Genomic DNA, 19211 nt, shown 5'->3' on the forward strand with positions numbered 1-19211 from the left:
TTGATGAGTGTCGTGCCTGCTATTTTGTGAACGGGAAAAGGTAATGCACGGATCAGGAAAACCTTCAGTAACTTTTAAACTACAGCCTGGATGATGCAGCATTTGAGAATTGCTTGAGGTCAGAAAAGTTTAAGAACACCCCAACAACTACTTGAAGAAAATGGAACTGAACCGAGCAAGTACTCTGCCGATTTTGATGTCAACCTCCTCTGGGAAACTCTTCTTTCCAGCTGTTAGAATTTAGGTTTTTATCTCCTGGATTTAGCTAAAGATTCCCATGGTAAATTTCCTATTCTGGGCCATGGACAAGGACAAGCAATTGGTGCAGCAAAGATTCACAATGCCTAAAACTTGGTTAACATGTAAAATTTCAATCAACTTTTCAGAATCCTAGTTTACCGACAGTGTCTGATAACACAGCAGTTATAACTGCTAATATAGATGATCCAAAGTTTAAGAAAACAAGGATGAAAGAAGGGAATAGGAAGAAATCAATTTTCATGGAGAATTTGGCCCAACTGTCAGCAGGCGACCGGTTAGAACTGGACTCCACACCCAACTGTAATTTCTTCCCTTGTGCTGAATACCCTCTTCTTACTATAGACATGCATCTAGGAAAATCCATAAGCACTGAATGAATGTGGGTTTGGATCATTCCTGAACATCGAGATCCTACAGCAGTTTACAATATGCATTAGTCACTGTGGATCATTGAAAACAGGGGCACCATTTAGAATAAATCCCGACCAACTAGCACATTCGGTCAGACTTTTAACAGTTCTACAATATGATCAAGATATGCTTCACACATGCATAGACATTTAGGCCATTTCTAGAAAAAAAATCTCATGAGGAAGAAGAGATGGTTACATTTGGTTGATAACATAACCCACATACTTATCTGCTTTTATCTCATCCCCCTGACCCAAAAAGACTCCAGTCATGGACCTTAAAGTTGGTGACAGCAAGCTTGAAGACCTCAGCGACCGGCAGACATCCAGATTGTGCAGCCGGTACAGCTGGCCCAGCTCCCACAGACCTGGCACTTTCACTCAAGGGGCTGAAATCATAACAGAAAAGATACAGCCTTTAAAATGAAAAATAAACCTAGAAAGCCACAAAAGGAGGATCAATAAAAGGGGGAAAAATCACTGAACACCTACATTGCAACACCTCTAAAGAAAGCATGCATAGATGAGAGATTTTGTACACCTATATCAGATATAGCACTAGATAATACAAAAAAAATAGAGCAATTTTACACTGCATAGAGATAATAAAATTAAGAGCACACTCTAACAAGGCCAACATGCATGCCCATAGGCCCACCATGATCACGCATGCTAATGTGATGTTAGTTATTGCACTTTGAAAACACAACACAGGTTAGCTGTTGGTCATGCAGATATTTAACAAGAAAATACATCAAAAGATCAGCCATTTAAGCTACATAACTGATAGATGAATTTTAGCAGAAATAGCAAGTTGATTAATTACAAATTATAGATATTCTTATCTAAAAAACCTGTCCACATCATCCATGAGCTCTTCGTGAAAATTGATGAAAAAAAGTTCCTCCAAGAAAGCTGTTGAGGCCATGAATGTCACTGGGGCACTGTGCCCATCTTCAATAGCATGTGTATTAAAGTAACCTGAGCTGTAAGGCACAATCTCCCAAATCTTATGCATTACATGTGCTTCCCTGACATAGCTTCCAGACCTTGTAGCAAGATCCAACTACATCTACATGTCTTTGTGAATAGGTCTTGCACAAGCTCACTGTTACTTGTTGCACGTTAGTAAGACCAGTATAGTTCTGATAATTATCCCCGTATCCATATGACATGGGATCACTTCTTCATCACAAGATTCCACCACCAGCATGAGACAGCATGCAATCTCCCTCATCTCACCCACCCCCCAAAAAAAACCTCTGGGAAAAAAAAAAAAAACCAAAAAATAGATATATAAATCAAGTTTTTACCTTCCTCATGTACAAATTTGGAACCCCTCAACTTTTTCCTCGAACTAGCTCTAAACCCGTCTTGTCAAATTATATAAATCCTTCGGAAAAAAAAAAAAAGTACCCACAGAGCTAGCTTTATTGTCTTCCAGAAATTTAGTATATTATTTCCATTCATCCAACAGACTCCAGGATTAAGAATATGGTCTAAATTCTCAAAATACTAAAAGAAAATTCATTAAGGGAGTAGAAAGCATCATATTAAATTTGAGATGCCAGAGCATAATCACATTAATCTAAAGCATCAGTTCACATTCTTGTTTATTAAGCAATGTGTCATAGCCATCTGCCAAACTAATTTTTGCTATCAATTCACTTCATTGAGCATTTCAGGATATTGGCAGTGAAAGGTTTACTTTTTGCGTGGCAAGCCCCTTGGCGTAATGCCACAGCAAAACAAAAACAGAAAAAAAACAAAAAGTGTGGGAAAACCGTGTATGGTTAGTTAGCTATTTTAGAAAATTCTTTTGGAAACAGATTGTATCCTTAGAATTGATCCTACATAGCTAAGATTCCTATCCTATTAGGAAATTCTTTTGGTAACAGATTGTATCCTTAGAATTAATCCTATATAGCTAAGGTTCCTATTCTGTTAGGGTGTCCCGTAAATCGTGGGATCTGATTTAGTAATCCTATTTTGTTAGGATGTCCCATAAATCATGGGATCTGATTTAGTAATTTACATTTTTGGATGCTAGAGTTGTTGTATATATTCTACTGTAATATTCAGATTGAAAAACAATTCCTCTTTTTAAAATTACGATATGGTATCAGAGCTTTAGGCTCTTTTCTGGAATTCTTTGTTTTTTGGCTTTCATTGCCGAGTATCTTGTGAAGCTTTGTGGCCTTCATTGCCAATCGATCGCCTCTGTTTTTCCTTCTGCCCCAGCCATTACCGTCGTTTCTATTTCCGACCGACACCATCATTGACTCGCTGTCGTTCCAGATGTCAGAAATCGGAGAGACTACTATTATAGCCCAATCCGAAGAGGTAATCCGACTTCAACAACCAGGAGAATTACAGAGTATTCAAGCCTCCTACAGGTTAGATGGAAAGAACTACCTCAAGTGGTCTCAACTCATTCATTCAGTGTTAAAAGGAAAGAAAAAGATTAGCCATTTCACAGGTACAGGTCCTAAACCAGGGGATCCTAAGTTTGAAGCATGGGATGAAGAAGACTCTATGATCATAGCATGGTTGTGGAATTCCATGATTCCAGAAATAAGTGACACATGCATGTTTTTGGCTACTGCCAAGGACATATGGGATGCGATTCAGCAGACCTATTCTAAAGCTAAAGATGCGGCTCAAGTGTACGAGGTCAAAGTGAAAACTATGGCTGCAAAACAAGGGAATAAAACGATCACTGAATATGAGAATCAACTGAAATCCTTGTGGCAGAAATTGAATCACTACCGGGTGATAAAAACAAAATGCCCAGATGATGCAGCGGTTCTGAAGGACTTCATTGAACAAGATAGGATCTATGATTTTCTAGTTGGACTTAATCCAGAATTTGATCAAGTGATGATACAGATTCTTGGAAAGCCAGAGGTTCCATGCTTTAACGAAGTAGTGGCTCTAATCCGAAGTGAAGAAAGTAGAAGAGGGTTAATGCTTGAACCACAAACCACTGATAGTTCCGCTATGGTGGCTAGTGGTAACAACAAATCAGCCACAAATATGGAGAGAGAAACAACATTTGAAGGGAGAAAAGGTGGCCAGCTGAAAACCCAAAACCGTGATGGATTATGGTGCACTTATTGCAAGAAGTCTCGCCACACCCGTGAAAAATGCTGGAAACTTCATGGAAAGCCTCCAAACGAGAATGGAGCCAAAAAGGAGGTCAACCACAGAACAATGGACAAGTCCACATTGCTGCAGGACCACAAGGTGGATCGGCACCACAGGAGTCGAGTAGTCTCAACCAAGAAGAGATTGAGAGGGTGAGATCACTGATCAACAGTCTTGAAAAATCTGAAGGATCTCCAAGTACTTGTTCTTTGGCATATTCAGGTGAGCTTCCATTTTTCATTGGATTAAATGTCTCAGATACAACCTTCACCAACTCCTGGATCATAGACTCAAGAGCAACCAATCATGACCCATTCATCCAATATTTTTTCAACCTATACTCCATGTCCAAGCAATAGGAAAATAGCCACAGCCGATGGATCCTTGACCATTGTAGCAGGTTTTGGGGATGTCAAAACAAGCCCATCAGTAACTTTGAAAAATGTTCTCCACGTTCCTAAATTGTCCACAAACCTAGTCTCTATACAAAAACTCACTCAAGATTTATGTTGTAATGTGATGTTTCACAGTAGTTATTGTATATTCCAGGACAAGGATTCGGGGAGGATGATTGGACGTGCTAGACAAAGGAATGGCCTCTACCATTTTGAAGAACCAAGCCAGTTGCACATGACCAAGGGCAGATTGCCCTCTTCCTTCATATCAGAGTTTGTCTTATCCAATAAAGAAAAAATTTTACTTCACCACTGCCGACTTGGACATCCATCGTTTAGGGTTATTAAAATTCTATTTCCTTCTTTGTGTAAGGATTTAGATGTTGAAAAATTTCACTGTGAGGTGTGTGAACTTGCTAAACACAAGCGTGTCCCTTTTCCAATTAGTTATAAAAGCAGCTCTGTTCCTTTCTATCTTATTCATAGTGATATCTGGGGTCCATCTACTATTTCTAATATTTCTGGGGCCAGATGGTTTGTTTCTTTCATTGATGATTGCACTCGTGTTACCTAGATTTTTTTGCTTAAACATAAGTCTGATGTTAGTACTGTGTTTTCGAATTTTTGTTCCATGATCAAAAATCAATTCGGGATCAATATCAAACGTTTAGGTCAGATAATGCCAGGGACTATTTCAATTAAATTCTTGCCCCATATCTTCAGAAAGAAGGAATAGTACATGAGTCGTCTTGTGTCAATACCCCCAGCAAAATGGGATAGCAAAGAGGAAAAATGGCGATCTCCTTGAAAAAACCAGAGCCTTGTTGTTTCAAAAAAATATGTCTAAGATTTTTTGGGGGGAAGTAGTTCTTACAGCCACTCATCTGATAAACCGTTTGCCTTCAAGAGTCTTGGGTTTTAAGAGTCCTATGGACATACTTTCAATATTTTACCTAAACCTAAATACTACAAACAACCATGTCCCTAGGATTTTTGAGTGTGCGTCATTTGTCCATATTCACAGTCAAAACAGGGGAAAATTAGATCCGAGGGCTCTAAAATGTATCTTTGTGGGCTATTCTTCGACTCAGAAAGGGTATAAGTGTTACCACCCTCCGTCAAAGAAATTCTATGTCTCGATGGATGTTACATTCAATGAACAAGAGTCTTATCTCACTAATGCTTATCTTCAAGGGGAGAATTCAATTAGGAAAGATAAGGAAGATTTTTTGCTTGATTTATCATCAATTCTTATGTCTAAAACCTCGGATCCTGTACCTGCACCTCCTTGTTCATCCTGTTCCCGCCATATGCCTGGGAGTCCTTCTGAACCTGTGCCTAAACCCATGCCTGAACCCACACCCAGACTTGAATTGGTGCCTGAAACACCAAATGAACCACAAGAAAAGATCGATTCTGCTCCTAAAAATGTGAGATTTGGCAAGGTGTTCACAAGGAGAAAGATGGTTGCTCCTAAACCTGTGCAGGTCCAAGAATTCAACTCGGATTCTTCGAATGAGGTAATAATTTCTAACCATCCATTGCAAGATGAAACTGAGTCTCATATTGATAATGATGACCAGGACCTTCCAATTGCCATTAGAAAAGGAACTAGAAGATGCACAAAGCAACCATTATACCCCCTTGCACATTTTTTGTCGTTTAAGAATTTTTCACCATCTCATGAGGCCTTTCTTGTAAGCCTAAATACCATCACCGTTCCTACCACCTTATCTGAGGCTTTGTCCAATGAAAAATGAAAACAAGCTATGAATGTGGAGATGGAGGCGTTGAAAAATAACAAGACTTGAGAGTTGAAGTTACCGACAGAAAAAAAACCGATGGGCTATACGTAGGTGTATACGGTGAAGTATAGGACAGATGGATCGATTGAAATATACAAGGCACGATTAGTAGCCAAAGAGTATACTCAAACCTATGGAATTAATTATTTAGAGACCTTTGCTCCTGTTGCAAAGATGAACACAGTTAGAGTATTGTTATCACTAGCAGCTAATTATGGTTGGGAGTTGCAACAATTTGATGTCAAGAATGCTTTCCTACATGGAAAATTAGAGGAAGAGATTTATATGGAGGTTCCACCAGGATATGGGAAGAATTTGGCTGCTCATACTGTGTAAATTGAAAAAAGCATTGTATGGCCTTAAGCAATCACCACAGACATGGTTTGGGAGATTTACAAGAGTTATGTTGGCTATGGGATACAAACAAAGCCAAGGGGATCACACATTGTTCATTAAACACTCTCTTTCAGGAGGACTTACAGCCTTACTGGTGTATGTTGATGACATAATAGTGACAGGAGATGATGTTAAGGAGAAACAGATCTTGAGTCAATATTTGGCTAAGGAGTTTGAGATTAAATCGTTAGGGAGACTGAAGTATTTTCTCGGGATTGAGGTCGCTCACTCTAGGTAGGAAATTTTCATCTCTCAACAGAAGTATGTCACAGATCTTCTCAAGAAAACTGGCAAGACAGCATGCAAACCAACAAGTACTCCCATGGATCCTAATCTTAAACTTGGAAAAGCAGAGGAAGATGCCGCAATAGACAGAGAAATATATCAACGCCTAGTAGGAAGACTCATTTATTTGTTTCACACACGACCAGATATAGCATACGCAGTAAGTGTGATTAGTCAGTTTATGCATAGCCCAAAGGAAGTTCATCTACAAGCAGCTCATAGAGTACTATAGTATCTCAAGGGAACATCGGGGAAAGGTATCTTGTTCAGAAGAAATGGAGGATTGATACTTGAGGCATACAGAGATGCCGATTATGCTGGATCAATTGTTGATAGAAGATCAACCTCGGGATATTACACCTTCCTCGGTGAGAATCTTGTAACGTGGAGAAGTAAAAAACAAAGTGTGGTAGCTCGATCAAGTGCAGAGACTGAATTTCGGGCAATGGCTCAAGGTGTGTGTGAACTACTTTGGTTGAAGATCATCCTTGAAGACCTGAAGATTAAGTGGGATGGTCCTACGAGACTATTGTGACAGCAAATCTGCAATCAGCATAGCTCACAACCCAGTACAACATGATCGGACGAAGCACATTGAAGTCGACAGACACTTTATCAAAGAGAAATTGAAGAGTGGGTTGATTTGTACACCTTACGTGTCTACACATGGTCAACTTGCTGATGTTCTTACCAAAGGGTTGAGTAACTCAATTTTCCAGACTATTGTATCCAAGATGGGAATGGAGAATATCTATTCACCAGCTTGAGGGGAGTGTGGGAAAACAGTGTATGGTTAGTTAGCTATTTTAGAAAATTATTTTGAAAACAAATTGTATTCTTAGAATTAATCCTACATAGCTAAGATTCCTATTCTGTTAGAAAATTCTTTTGGTAACAGATTGTATCCTTAGAATTAATCCTATATAACTAAGGTTCCTATTCTGTTAGAGTGTCCCGTAAATCATGGGATCTGATTTAGTAATCCTATTTTGTTAGGATGTCCCATAAATCATGAGATCTGATTTAGTAATTTACATTTTTTGATGCTAGGGTTGTTGCATATATTCTGCTGTAATATTTAGATTGAAAAACAATTCTTCTTTTTAAAATTACGACAAAAATTACAGAAAAGGGGAACTCTGACACTAAAATTTTATGCATAAGCACTGATAGTTCCTTTCCTGCTCAACAATTTACAGGTTGCATCTCTGAAAAACAATTGCAAACAGAAAACCATTGACAATTTACAAAATGTAGAATCGACTGGCCAAAGAAAGCATGGAATTACAAGGTGATTGTGCAGAAGTATGGTGCACTAGAACACATCCCTACATGCATATGAATAAAGACATTTAATAACCATGGATATGCTGCTGGCAATCAACTATAACAACAGGCAGTTCAATTGTAATATAAGGTGAAGCATATCTCAATCCAATAAATAGACCTTACATAAATTTAACATTTGACCTACAAAGTTATGCTTGGCACTTACTTGATCAATATCGGCTCATATGCAGTAATCAGCACATCAGTAGAAACTTCCTTCAGACGCAAATTTGCTAGATATACCTGAAGTCAAGCAACAGTTCAAGACCCCATGTATCTATCATTTGCATGCATAACGACCAAACCAGAAAGTGCGCTTACCCGCACAAGATTCTGTGCCTCCCTTCCTTGTCTCCCTTTTGTTAAGGCCTATCAAAGAGATGATGAAAAATGCCATTGTTAATGGACAGAGGTACTGGAGTTCCAACACAAACAGCACCATAAGAAGCAGGCACTTATTTTGTTAATGGTGTTAAAATAGCAATACCAACAAACCAGTGCATCAATATTAGAGAATGAATAGAAGCATCAGAGATATATCTCTTTTCTGTCTTTTTTTCTCAAGTAGTATATCAAGTCATTACTATAATAGTATTATATAATAGATTACATAAATCCTACGAATGAGTCCAGTGAATCTCGAAATGTTGTTTTTCTCAAACATGTTGCATATCAAGACCCACATAATCAGAAAAAATTTCCGATAACAATTCATGTCATAGCTACTTATGTCTACCACTGAAAAGAGAAGCATGGATTTTCATAAATGACAGGATATAATTTTTTCCCCCTGCAGCAGACAAATGAATTCATCAATTCAAATGGTTATGGAAAAAAAAGGATATGCAGGGACTTGAAGAACTGTCATGTATAAGAATTTCACTTCATGAAATAAGGATAATCTATAATTACGTATTGTCAGAACACTCAGTGGTTAAGTTTATAAATAAATTTTGCATCTTCAGAAATGGGCATTGCAATAATAGATTTCCTGGCCCATTGACAGTGCAACTCTTTTGCACTAACTCAAAATGCTCAGAAGACAGAAATGCTTGTGCAACACAAATGGTAATCAGCAATGGCATATCTTGAAATGTCTCAAACTCATCAGGACAAAAACCTCCAGAGAACTATTATAGTGGCCTAATAAGAAGTATGAGAGTATTTGAGAGAAATGAAATTGGCATTGCAGAAAATAGATTTCGTGGCCCATTGACAGTGCAATTCTATTGCACTAACCCAAAGTGCTCAGAAAACAGAAATGCTAGTGAACACAAATGGTTATCAGCAATGGCATATCTTGAAATGTCTAGAAGTCTTCAGGACATAAGCCTCCAAAGAACTATTATAGTGCCTTCATAAGAAGTAGGAGAGTATTTGAGAGAAATGAAAACAAATGGGATACTCAAAAGGCATGTAGATAACCTCTAAGTCACATAAAGCTCAGAACTAATTTCATACATCTCACATTCATCATATGTGTTATATATTTCAGTCACAGCCCTATTCACATGCCATAAAACCTGAGAGCCAGTCCAATGAAACCAGCTCTAACTTGGTCTTGAGCCAAAGCCGGCAACACATTCATCACATGTGTTATATATTTCAGTCACAGCCTTCTTCACATGCTATAAAACCTGTGGGAGCCAGTCCAATGAAACCAGCTTCTACTTGGTCTTAAGCCAAAGTCAGCAATGAATTGCCGATTTTGGCAGAAGTCTGTAGGTGATTTGCCGACTTCACCCAGAGGGAAGTTGGCCCGGACTCCACTCAAAAAGAAAGTCAAAAAATGGCTTGCCAATTTCAATTCAAAATTCAGGAAAACAAAAGGGCATCCCCTGTTTTGTTTTGAAATAGGGGCAACCCTCTATTTCGGTCATGCAGCAGCAAGACTACCCTGCTGATTGAAATCGCATCACCGCCAGGGAATGCAGCACCACCAAGGAGTGCAATGCACACCATAAATAGCAACGTCAGCCTTGAGACTTGCCGCTGGTCTGCTGCAATCAACTCCCCTCTCTACTGCCTCCCAGAAAGCCACCATCTTCCCTCACCACCATTGGTCCCTATTTAAACTGATCACGCCCCTCCATCCTCCACCCACATTCCATTCTCCTCCTTCCCCTTTCCTTCTTCCATCCCACAAAGACCCTACGTCTCACCTTACGGATCATCATTTCACCATCATGGAAGCCTACCAATCCTTCCAATTGGCGAGGCCAAGCTCTCAACCAATAAGTCCTCCTTCCTTGCTTCTGTCTTCTTATTTTTATTTCCTTCTTGTTTGACCATAGGAGGACAACACAAGGTCATCCCTATTTTACCACCCAAGGCCCCTTCCCAGCCTCTTCCTTTCTCCTTCTCAATGGTCGGTGGCCGTGCTGCAAGCAGCAGCCAAGGGCCCAACCAAGGTTTCAGGAACCGGTATCGAGGTCCATATCAGTTTCTGGTCAGTATGGTATCGGACCGTACCGACAATAAAAAATTCAAAAAAATCTCATCCAACAGCCAAAAAAATGAAAGAAAACCAAGCCGAACCGGACCAAACCGGTATCATACCACACTCTATCGGACTAAACAGTCCGATATCGGACAGTTCGGGCCGATACTGTACCGAACCGACCAATTCAGTCCGATTCAAACCATTTTCCAAAAAACCAATCTGAATCCAACCGATTCCCCATCGATACGGTACGATACGAGATACCAATCGATTTGGACCGGTACGAAATACCATTGATCCGACCATCGGCATCCCCTCTCTCTCCCTATTTCTGTTTCCCACAAATAGGTTAAAACTTCCCTCCACCCACTCTCTCATGCTCTCACTCCTCTGTTTCTCTTCCCCTCCCCCCTCTCCTACTTCTCAGGTGCTTGTGAAACCTCAGGGTGCGCACATCTACCTGCAGCCACACCACATGAGACATGAATAAGGAGTCCTGACCCCACTTGGATCAGAGGATTGTAGGTACCCCTAAAGGCTAGATTTGGACTAGGGATATATACCCAAGTCCTAGCTATTGATTGACGGATCTAAAGTCACAACTGCTAGTCTGGAAGGATTTTGGACCAAGGACCCTAGATGGGACCTTTAGACCTAGAAATGCTCAAGATTTTAAAATAATCTATTTTCAAAAAAAGAACTAATCATTAAAACACGTTTTGTCCAGATCGTGCATAACCAGGTTAATAAGATTTTCGGCATGCATGAGTTGACCTGTATGATACCTATACCCCTAGTGGTTTTATCACGCACGTTATATGAAATGATTTATTGTTTACTTTTATACCTGCTTTAAATAATAGTTCAAATATTGAAAATTTATGTGATGAAAATTGTTTATGTACATGTTTATGCTTAAATTAAATATTGTATATGCCTTGCATGCAGATGAATTTGAAACTATTGGATCATGCATGAAATGATTTACTTGGACATGAACTAAATTATTGTTGCATCAAATTTCTTGTTGATTTAATTAGTTGTAACATTTGCTCTCTAATATGACTATGATCACACAGGTTCATGATCCAATCTTCTTCTTGACCTTCAAAAGGGCAATCAAGGATGATGTTGATTGTCGATATGTTGTAGTCAGGAGCTAGTTTCTTTTAGATCAAGCCAATAGGTAATCGCTAGTACATGCTATTGCAAGCATGTTTTCCAAATAATTTCAGAGCTAGTTTCTGTCCAGACCTTCAATAGGCGATCATCAACATGCCGACTAACAGTATGTTGTAGTCAAAAGCTAGTCTCTTTTAGGGCTTGCTATAGGTTGATTGTAGCCATAGTCATAAAAGCTAGGAGAAAGGGGGTGGATGGTTTATATACATTGATTTGAAAATTTAGCTTTCGATCGGATGCATTGAATATTTTTAAATTTTAAATTTTTGTATTCTTTAGCATGCTTTTATTTATAATTGAAAATCCTATATCATGAAAAATGAGATTCTGTGTATAATATGGTTGATCCAACTAAAGGTAAAGGTGACTTAACTAAGCTCTAGCTCTTTCTACATTTTTCAGATGCCAAAGAGCAAATCGGACAGGGACTACAGGCTGAGCGGAAAGAAAAATTAAGATTTAGTTGACTTTATATGTACTTTTTCTTAAGTTAATGAATTGATTGATAGTTGTATGTTTTTACTTTATAAGATTGTCCAAACAATCATTCTAAATTTTGTTATGCTAGAAGTGTTTTTGCTGCAATAATACCACTGCCTAGATTTTGAGAGTGTGTGTGTGTGTACAAAAAGGCAAGCCTTGCATTTCCTGTGGAAATTTAACCCTAAGTGCAGCTGGCTGCCATGCATTTGGCTCGTGCCTTCAAGTCGGGGGATGACAGAACCATTCAGTGCCACCCAACCCCCGATCAAAGTTTGCTTTTATAACAGTGTTGTTAATAATGCACTCTACATTTGAATTCAAAATGGGCTAAATCATGTAAAAATCACTACATGAAGCATTCAACAATCCTGCTGGGAATGTCTTCATATATATTTTAGCAGTGCACAAAAGTAGAGTTCTAAGGCATATGTGACATCATGTAGGTTTTGCAGACACATGCACAACAAGAAGCTCATCAGACCCCCCCCCCCCCCCCAGCTTCCAATTGCAGTTAACTCCAGTTTGTGAGCCAATTCCCCTGAGAAAGGAAACTTTCTGTTACCTCTAGTTAGGATAATTTTACATACTCCGATAGTTTTCTCATGCTTGCAGATCCATATAAATCCATATAACCACCAATTTGAAATCCACATCAAGTTCTGCAGTTCTCCCATATGTGCATTCTAGCATCATGGGAAGTTCTCACAAGCTAAAGTTTTGAGTTGGAAGAAAGATGATATCTTCATTGTGATGTGGCAAATGGTAGGCTATCTCATGGCATGTTAGTGGTCTTTTGGTGATGACTCCAAGGCCATAAGATGTCATGTGGAGTGTTCGCATTTATGTAAGTTTCCCAACAATCAATTGTGCCATCGACAAGTTTTTTAAAACATGGGTCTAATTATGAATTATGAAACGAATGTTCCAATTAAGATTTTTTTTTTTTAATGTATTCAAATATCTCTCAATTCTCATGTCCAACATATCCAAGATAAGAACAGAACATGAAACAATAATAGTCAAGTCAGCTCTGATCAGGTCAGCCTCCTATAATCAGACTTGACTAAAGCAGAACTGACCTGCTGGTCCTGTGACCCATACCTGCCAGCATGTAGAGCATGTGATCTGATGAGATCCATAAAACAAAAAAATAAATAAACAAATAAAAATTCATATGTTTCAGAATTCATGCAGCAACTCTGAAAATTAAAAACAGCAAGTACAAGTAAAATCCCAAAGACTACTTTGCCCATATTTTTTTCTGCTCATAGTGATCCTGATCAGGGGTTTACTGAGTTTGCTTGTGAAATGAGAGGGGGAAGCTAAAAGAAAACTGGAACCTATTTTGAGTATGTAAAGAGATTTGAGAGAGTGGAGGAGGACCTGACATAGATGGTTTACCAGATTTTTCAATCACCATGCAAGGTGAAGTATTGCAAAAGAGAAAAGATTCAGTACAAATAGAAAAGCTTGTTGTCAGTGGTTATCTTGTAACAACATTAAAAAGCTGAAAGTTTCCTCAAAACAAATACATGGCTTGGATAATGTTGTACACTGGTGGTAAAATCTATAAAGCTCGCCACCTTTTGAACATGTAATTAGTAGATTGTATTCTTTATATACAAGTTCCAGAATGTAATTTAGTTGGAGCCCAATTATTTGTAGGAGATGCTTGGTAGGCATGTAACTTATGAATGCCTTAAAAGAGATCCCTCTAATATTGCAAACCATGCAATAACAAAGACCAACACTGACCAAGCAGTCAATTAATCCAAACTCAACCCAGAATAAAATAACCACGGCCTTAATCTAGCTCACATAAAGTCAATTTAGGATCAGGGTATTGGATTTGTTCAGTTTTGCCACTCTAACATTATGGTATCTCAAGGCAATAAAGTTTGACTAGAACCTCATTTCATAATGTACTCCCAGAATTCCATCCTACATACTTAATTTGGTCTAATAGCATATATAATTGTCCTTAAGGCTCAATTTGATGTCCACCCATAGTGTAGTCCTATTTGCTAACATTACATCCATAAACAAAATCATTGAATCAACATTGTTGTCTCCTAAATTTCGGCAAAGAAATTACTGAAGAATTCACATTGCCTCCTTCGCTGTAAAGATCTAGGGATTTTAGTTTCCAATATGTGCATGTTGCCACAAATTGTAAGGGACAAGTGTAAAAGAACTAAAATTGTTCTGCCTCCATGTTTCAGAAAATGAAAACCTTCGAGCAAGGGTTTAAGTGTAGGTGGCACCATGCATATCAGCAAATGTGTCACTCTATCCTCATAAAAAGACTTAAAAAAATACTAAGATGAAATAGAAACCTGCCGACCGATGCCTGATGCAAATACCGACCCAGCACAGTACATGATGATCAGCAAAGAGCAGCAAAAGCTGGCACTTAGAACACTGCAACAATCTTTTTCACTAACAACTAAATGCAGAAGTGGTGCATACACATCTGCAAAACTATTAAAATAATATCATAAAGCTTCCACTTACAATCTCACAACCCTATGATGTTCCAGATTCAAAAGATAGACTGATCAGATCTAAAGATTGCATCAATCTTAGTTCCCTTTTTTATAGACAACACAAACTATGTGAGAATATTTAAGTATTTTTTGTACTTGAATAATAGTAATACTAGTTGAACATTAATTGTTTGATTAAAATGAAAAAATCCTACATTTTATACATTGTCTAAGTCAAAAATTGTTAAAACTTGTCCAAGTTTTTTCAAGTTGACCCCCACACCACCAAAGTCCCTTTTTTTTTTGCATTAACCATTCGATCCCAGCATCCATGTTTTGGGACCATTCCCACCACAATATGCATAATAAGATTGAACAAAGATAGAAATGAAGCATTCACATAAATAACATCAGAAACAAGAAAGCAACAATAATAACAACAACAACAAATTGAGTAATCAGAGTAACATGTGAACATAAATGTCGAATAAATACATCACCATTTTACCAACTGCCGTTGTAACTATTGTAGGTCCACCTCCACAACCTAAACCAACGGCCTCGAGAGTGCCAGAATGCTCTAGCACCTGGTTATTTAAAAAGAAAAAGAAAAACCAATTAGTTTAGTGGCTTTGCCTGCAGTTTTTACAATCGAATAACATCAAAGCTTGTTGCTTCTATTAGATGGACTTTCAACAGAAGACGTCCAATGACTAACCAACAATATGTGTCAATGTTCTAAATACCATAAAAAAAGTGTCTTCATTCACGTATCAACCAACAAATTCTACTTCAAATAACATGTGTGAAATAAAAAGGAGTCTAATTGCTGATTTAAGAACACTGAGAAGATTATAAAGAGGGCCTACATATCTCTCAAGGCTTCATCCTCCATTGCTTGGCTATTCATCATCACTGTAAGAGTCAGAATCAGCAGTGAACTATACAAAATGTTCACAACTACCCCCTGAAAAGTAATTGCTAATTTGCTACAAGGACCATATATGAGTTCCATTAATGACAATAGCAATAGACTAATTAACATATATACAGCCGCAACAGAATAAAGGTATAGAGAACCCCGGTCAACACCTACCCTGGCCTCCCCTTATGCTAGGTTTATAGAATATTTAGGGCTCACTTTCAGAAAATCAACTGTTAGTAAATATTAGCTCTTTAAAGTCCAGTTTGGCTCGGGAATAATTTTATCTGGGTTAAAAATAATAAGAGGAATTATTTTAAGTCAAAAAGGATAGGCAGCTGCTAACCAGAAAATATCTATTATACTAAATCTGTCTAAATATATTTATTCAGGTTAAGCAAAATCAGTAGAAGCTTTTTCAGAAATCTCCATATTGCCTCAATAATGCTGTTCCAAAGGAAAAAAATCTCTGCTTGGAGGAATCAAGCGGATTAAAGCCAGATCGAGATACTTTATACTGGTTTATTCCTAAACCAAACATGACCTCACTGGTGGAGAAAAAACTTGTCTTAAAATTTAAACTAGCAAACACTCCACACTCTCCTGCATCACCACCACCAAAACAAGGGGATACGAGAGAGAGAGAGAGAGAGAGAGAGTCCTCATGTATTGTTATCTTGTTCTGCCAATAATTTTAAAAGGTTTATTGCTATCAGCTTGTCATATGATGGTTCTTAGTATGTATGCAATAACAAGTTTTATGTTTTGAAATACAATTTTGCGTTGTAGAAACTACAAGTAAGCATTTTAGTAACAAATTGAGCCTTGTGAAACTACATCACAGTCATCATGCAACTTCAAGACCCTGGACACTTATAACGTTGAAACACCATCGAGAATGATAATTTGTTTTCTTAAACACATCCACAGTGCCTTAAGCATAATCAAGATTAGCAAAGCAATATTGGGAAAACAAGTTACCATGGTTTCTGCAGCATCTTGTTCATTGGCAATGTCGCGTAAAAACCAGACCGCACTTCCATTGTCTCCAACCTCGCGTTTCAAATCTAACAGCTCAAAAATGAAGCTCTCATCACGACTAGGATCTGCAAAAACTTCCTACAGAGATTCAAGAGCACATGAACTGTGTCAGCAAACCCAGACTTCATCGAATTAAGGAAATATCAAATCTTAGCAGCAAAACTATTAACGAACCTGATGATTGGGAACTTCTCGTATGTTGCTTACATCCTGTCCAAAGCAAAGCTGGATATTAGTTCTCCCACTTCTATTACTATATTTGGATTAACTAAAACCCAAAATTGTTACAATTGAAAGAAAAGAAGATTAGCAACTACCTGGAACCGTGGAGGAAAGCAACTAGTTATAGCACCTCCAAATAAGGGCCGGACCAAGCAATCTTCTCCAGGCATTTCACCACCTATTTTCTTATGAACTCCCTTCTTCGAGTGTCTGCAAATCCAAATCACTGGAATATTCAACAAGAAATCATAAAACTGTTGCCTGATAATGACTCTAGAAATTTGAGGTAATTGAAACCCACTTCAGTGAAAATGATTACTTTTTGGATAAGAAATTTGCTATAAAGTTCGTTCAAAAGTAAGAGCCTTTTGGAGGGGAAAAAACAATTCAATATAGAGAACTAACAGGCATGGCACAGGTATGTACGACAAATACGAGGAGGCTATGTTAAGAAGAAAAACAAATCTTTGTGAAAAGATTTCCATAGATATATCAGATGTGATCCTTAATAGGAATAATCAGTGAATATATGAACCTAAAGCCAAATTCAACTAGTCAGTACACAGTCTCGACAGTTACAGTTAATCTATGATTGTAAGTGCAGCAATTAACCAGAAAGAGAAAAAAATCATTTGAGAAAAAGTAACAAAATAATACAAGTGCTTCAAGATAAGCCCAAAATAAAATAACCACCACAACAATAAAATCAACCTAACAAAAAGAAGTTTTACTTGAATTGTGTGGTACTGAAGTAACTAATCGAAAGATAAACTTAAATACTAAACGGATGGGAGATAAGATAATATTATGTTCTTTGACACTGCGTACAGAACCAGCAACTCCCAAGACCAGGCTTTCCATATGTCTTGATGGAGTAAAATAAGTGATTTATTACGAGCTGACATTAGATGGTTCGATTTCTGTAAATAAAACAGCGACAAATATATATCATCTAAGAGAAGAAAGAAGGAGAACCAATTCATGGCAGGAATCAGTGTGATGGTATAACTGCGAAAGTGAGATTAGGGAAAGATAGTGAATGTAAAAATTTGAAAGAGAAATTTTAATTCAAGAAAAACTGAAAAAAGGGAGAACTGAAATAAGGGAGAACTTTTACCTTGTGATGTCTGGAGTGAGGGTTTCAGCGGGGTGTGAAGTGAAAGAAAGGACGTGGGAGAGTATCGAAATAAAGGAATAAAATATATTAAAATAAGATTGGTAGAAAAAAAGGAATATAAAAACAAGAATGGGAAAGACAAAAAAAAAAAGAAAGAAAAGTTGGAAGCTTCTCTATCAGAGCCAGGTTTCGATCCTGGGACCTGTGGGTTATGGGCCCACCACGCTTCCGCTGCGCCACTCTGATTTGTGGAAGAAGGCTGGCATACAAATATAAAAAGTATACCAATAAATGAATGGCTTACACACATGGTTTTCATCCCATTATTTAGTGAAATTATTTCCAAAACCTGATGCTAATGACATGTATAATAACATGTGCGTGTGTGTGTATCCCGAGTGTACCTATTGTACACTAACATGGCAAAACATGAGTTTTAGGATGCTTTATCATTGATATGCGATAGGCATGCATTTTAAAAGGTTCTACTTATTCATAAATTGCTAAGTCATCATGTAAAACTATATAAATGGATGTGATCATATTCTTGCATAAAACAAAGAAAAATCACAATGTGTATTAACTGGATAAGTCATTTAATTCTCATAGCTCGCATGTTCCTTTTCTTCTGAAAAAGAGAAAGCATGTATATGTGCCATAGAGAATTAATGACCCATTCAATTCGGCAATATGTTAACCTTGCATTTTAAAAAGATGGCCCATGGCTTTAGATAAGATATGATGGAGAGTCATCTTTTTTTCTTTAATATATAAAATAACATTGGTTGAAGTGATAATGGTGTTCTTATAAAAATTAAGGGTAACTTAGCTAGATGCTCAATTATGTAAGAAATTATTCTATTGAAATCAGTCGAAAATTGATCAATATATTTGAGCTATATTTTAGTCAATATGTTGAGACCCATTTTTCACGGCATGAACTTTTGTATTTTTTCATGGCTTACACATGAGCAAGCAAATATAAAGTTCCCGTCCCTATGTAGACTAAAATAAACTAACACAACTACTTCTTCCTCTCCCTACACGGTTACTATTAATGAACAGTATCCTATCTTTCCATTTGGTGTTATATTTTTACCCTTTTCTCTTATGTAATTTGTGGCTTCTCTATGCGACTTTCTTTCAATATTTAGGCTTATGATATTGATAAATTTTAATAATAATTTATAATAATAATGTAAAAAAGTTGATAAAAATATATTTAAAGTATTTTGATAAATTTTTTGTATATTTATCAAAGAGTCAACACTATAGGATGAAATCTAC

At 37.5% G+C, this 19211-nt stretch overlaps 1 protein-coding gene and 1 non-coding gene across 5 annotated transcripts; both read right to left on the bottom strand.

The window, feature by feature from the left end:
* Positions 1–341: 341 nt before the first annotated feature.
* LOC105056561 (uncharacterized) lies at positions 342–18076 on the bottom strand. 4 transcript variants are annotated; one of them, XM_010938784.2, is made up of 9 exons: positions 17925–18075; positions 16903–17017; positions 16760–16795; positions 16526–16663; positions 15123–15209; positions 8350–8397; positions 8195–8271; positions 898–1060; positions 342–672 (listed from the first exon to the last, which is right to left on the bottom strand). In XM_010938784.2, exons 2-8 carry the CDS (start codon positions 16975–16977, stop codon positions 913–915), a joined length of 609 nt encoding a protein of 202 aa, XP_010937086.1. In that variant the 5' UTR covers positions 16978–17017; positions 17925–18075; the 3' UTR covers positions 342–672; positions 898–912. The 4 variants fall into 4 exon arrangements, with proteins under 4 accessions (XP_010937086.1, XP_010937087.1, XP_073103654.1 ...); XM_010938785.4 differs by having other exon boundaries at positions 16903–17033; positions 17925–18071; XM_073247553.1 differs by lacking the exon at positions 17925–18075 and adding an exon at positions 17783–17799.
* A 22-nt stretch (positions 18077–18098) lies between these two features.
* TRNAM-CAU (transfer RNA methionine (anticodon CAU)) lies at positions 18099–18170 on the bottom strand. The gene has a single exon. It is a non-coding gene; the product is annotated as a tRNA-Met (tRNA).
* Positions 18171–19211: the final 1041 nt, after the last annotated feature.

Source organism: Elaeis guineensis, chromosome 13 (assembly GCF_000442705.2).
Source record: "Elaeis guineensis isolate ETL-2024a chromosome 13, EG11, whole genome shotgun sequence".
NCBI lineage: Eukaryota > Viridiplantae > Streptophyta > Magnoliopsida > Arecales > Arecaceae > Elaeis > Elaeis guineensis.

Coding starts and splice junctions, on each gene's coding strand:
- LOC105056561 (XM_010938784.2), bottom strand. CDS start 16,977: ATGCCTGGAGAAGATTGCTTGGTCCGGCCCTTATTTGGAGGTGCTATA. Junction 8,272..8,349: donor AGGCACAGAATCTTGTGCGG/GTAAGCGCACTT, acceptor GCTTGACTTCAG/GTATATCTAGCAAATTTGCG. Junction 1,061..8,194: donor TATGAGCCGATATTGATCAA/GTAAGTGCCAAG, acceptor TTATGATTTCAG/CCCCTTGAGTGAAAGTGCCA.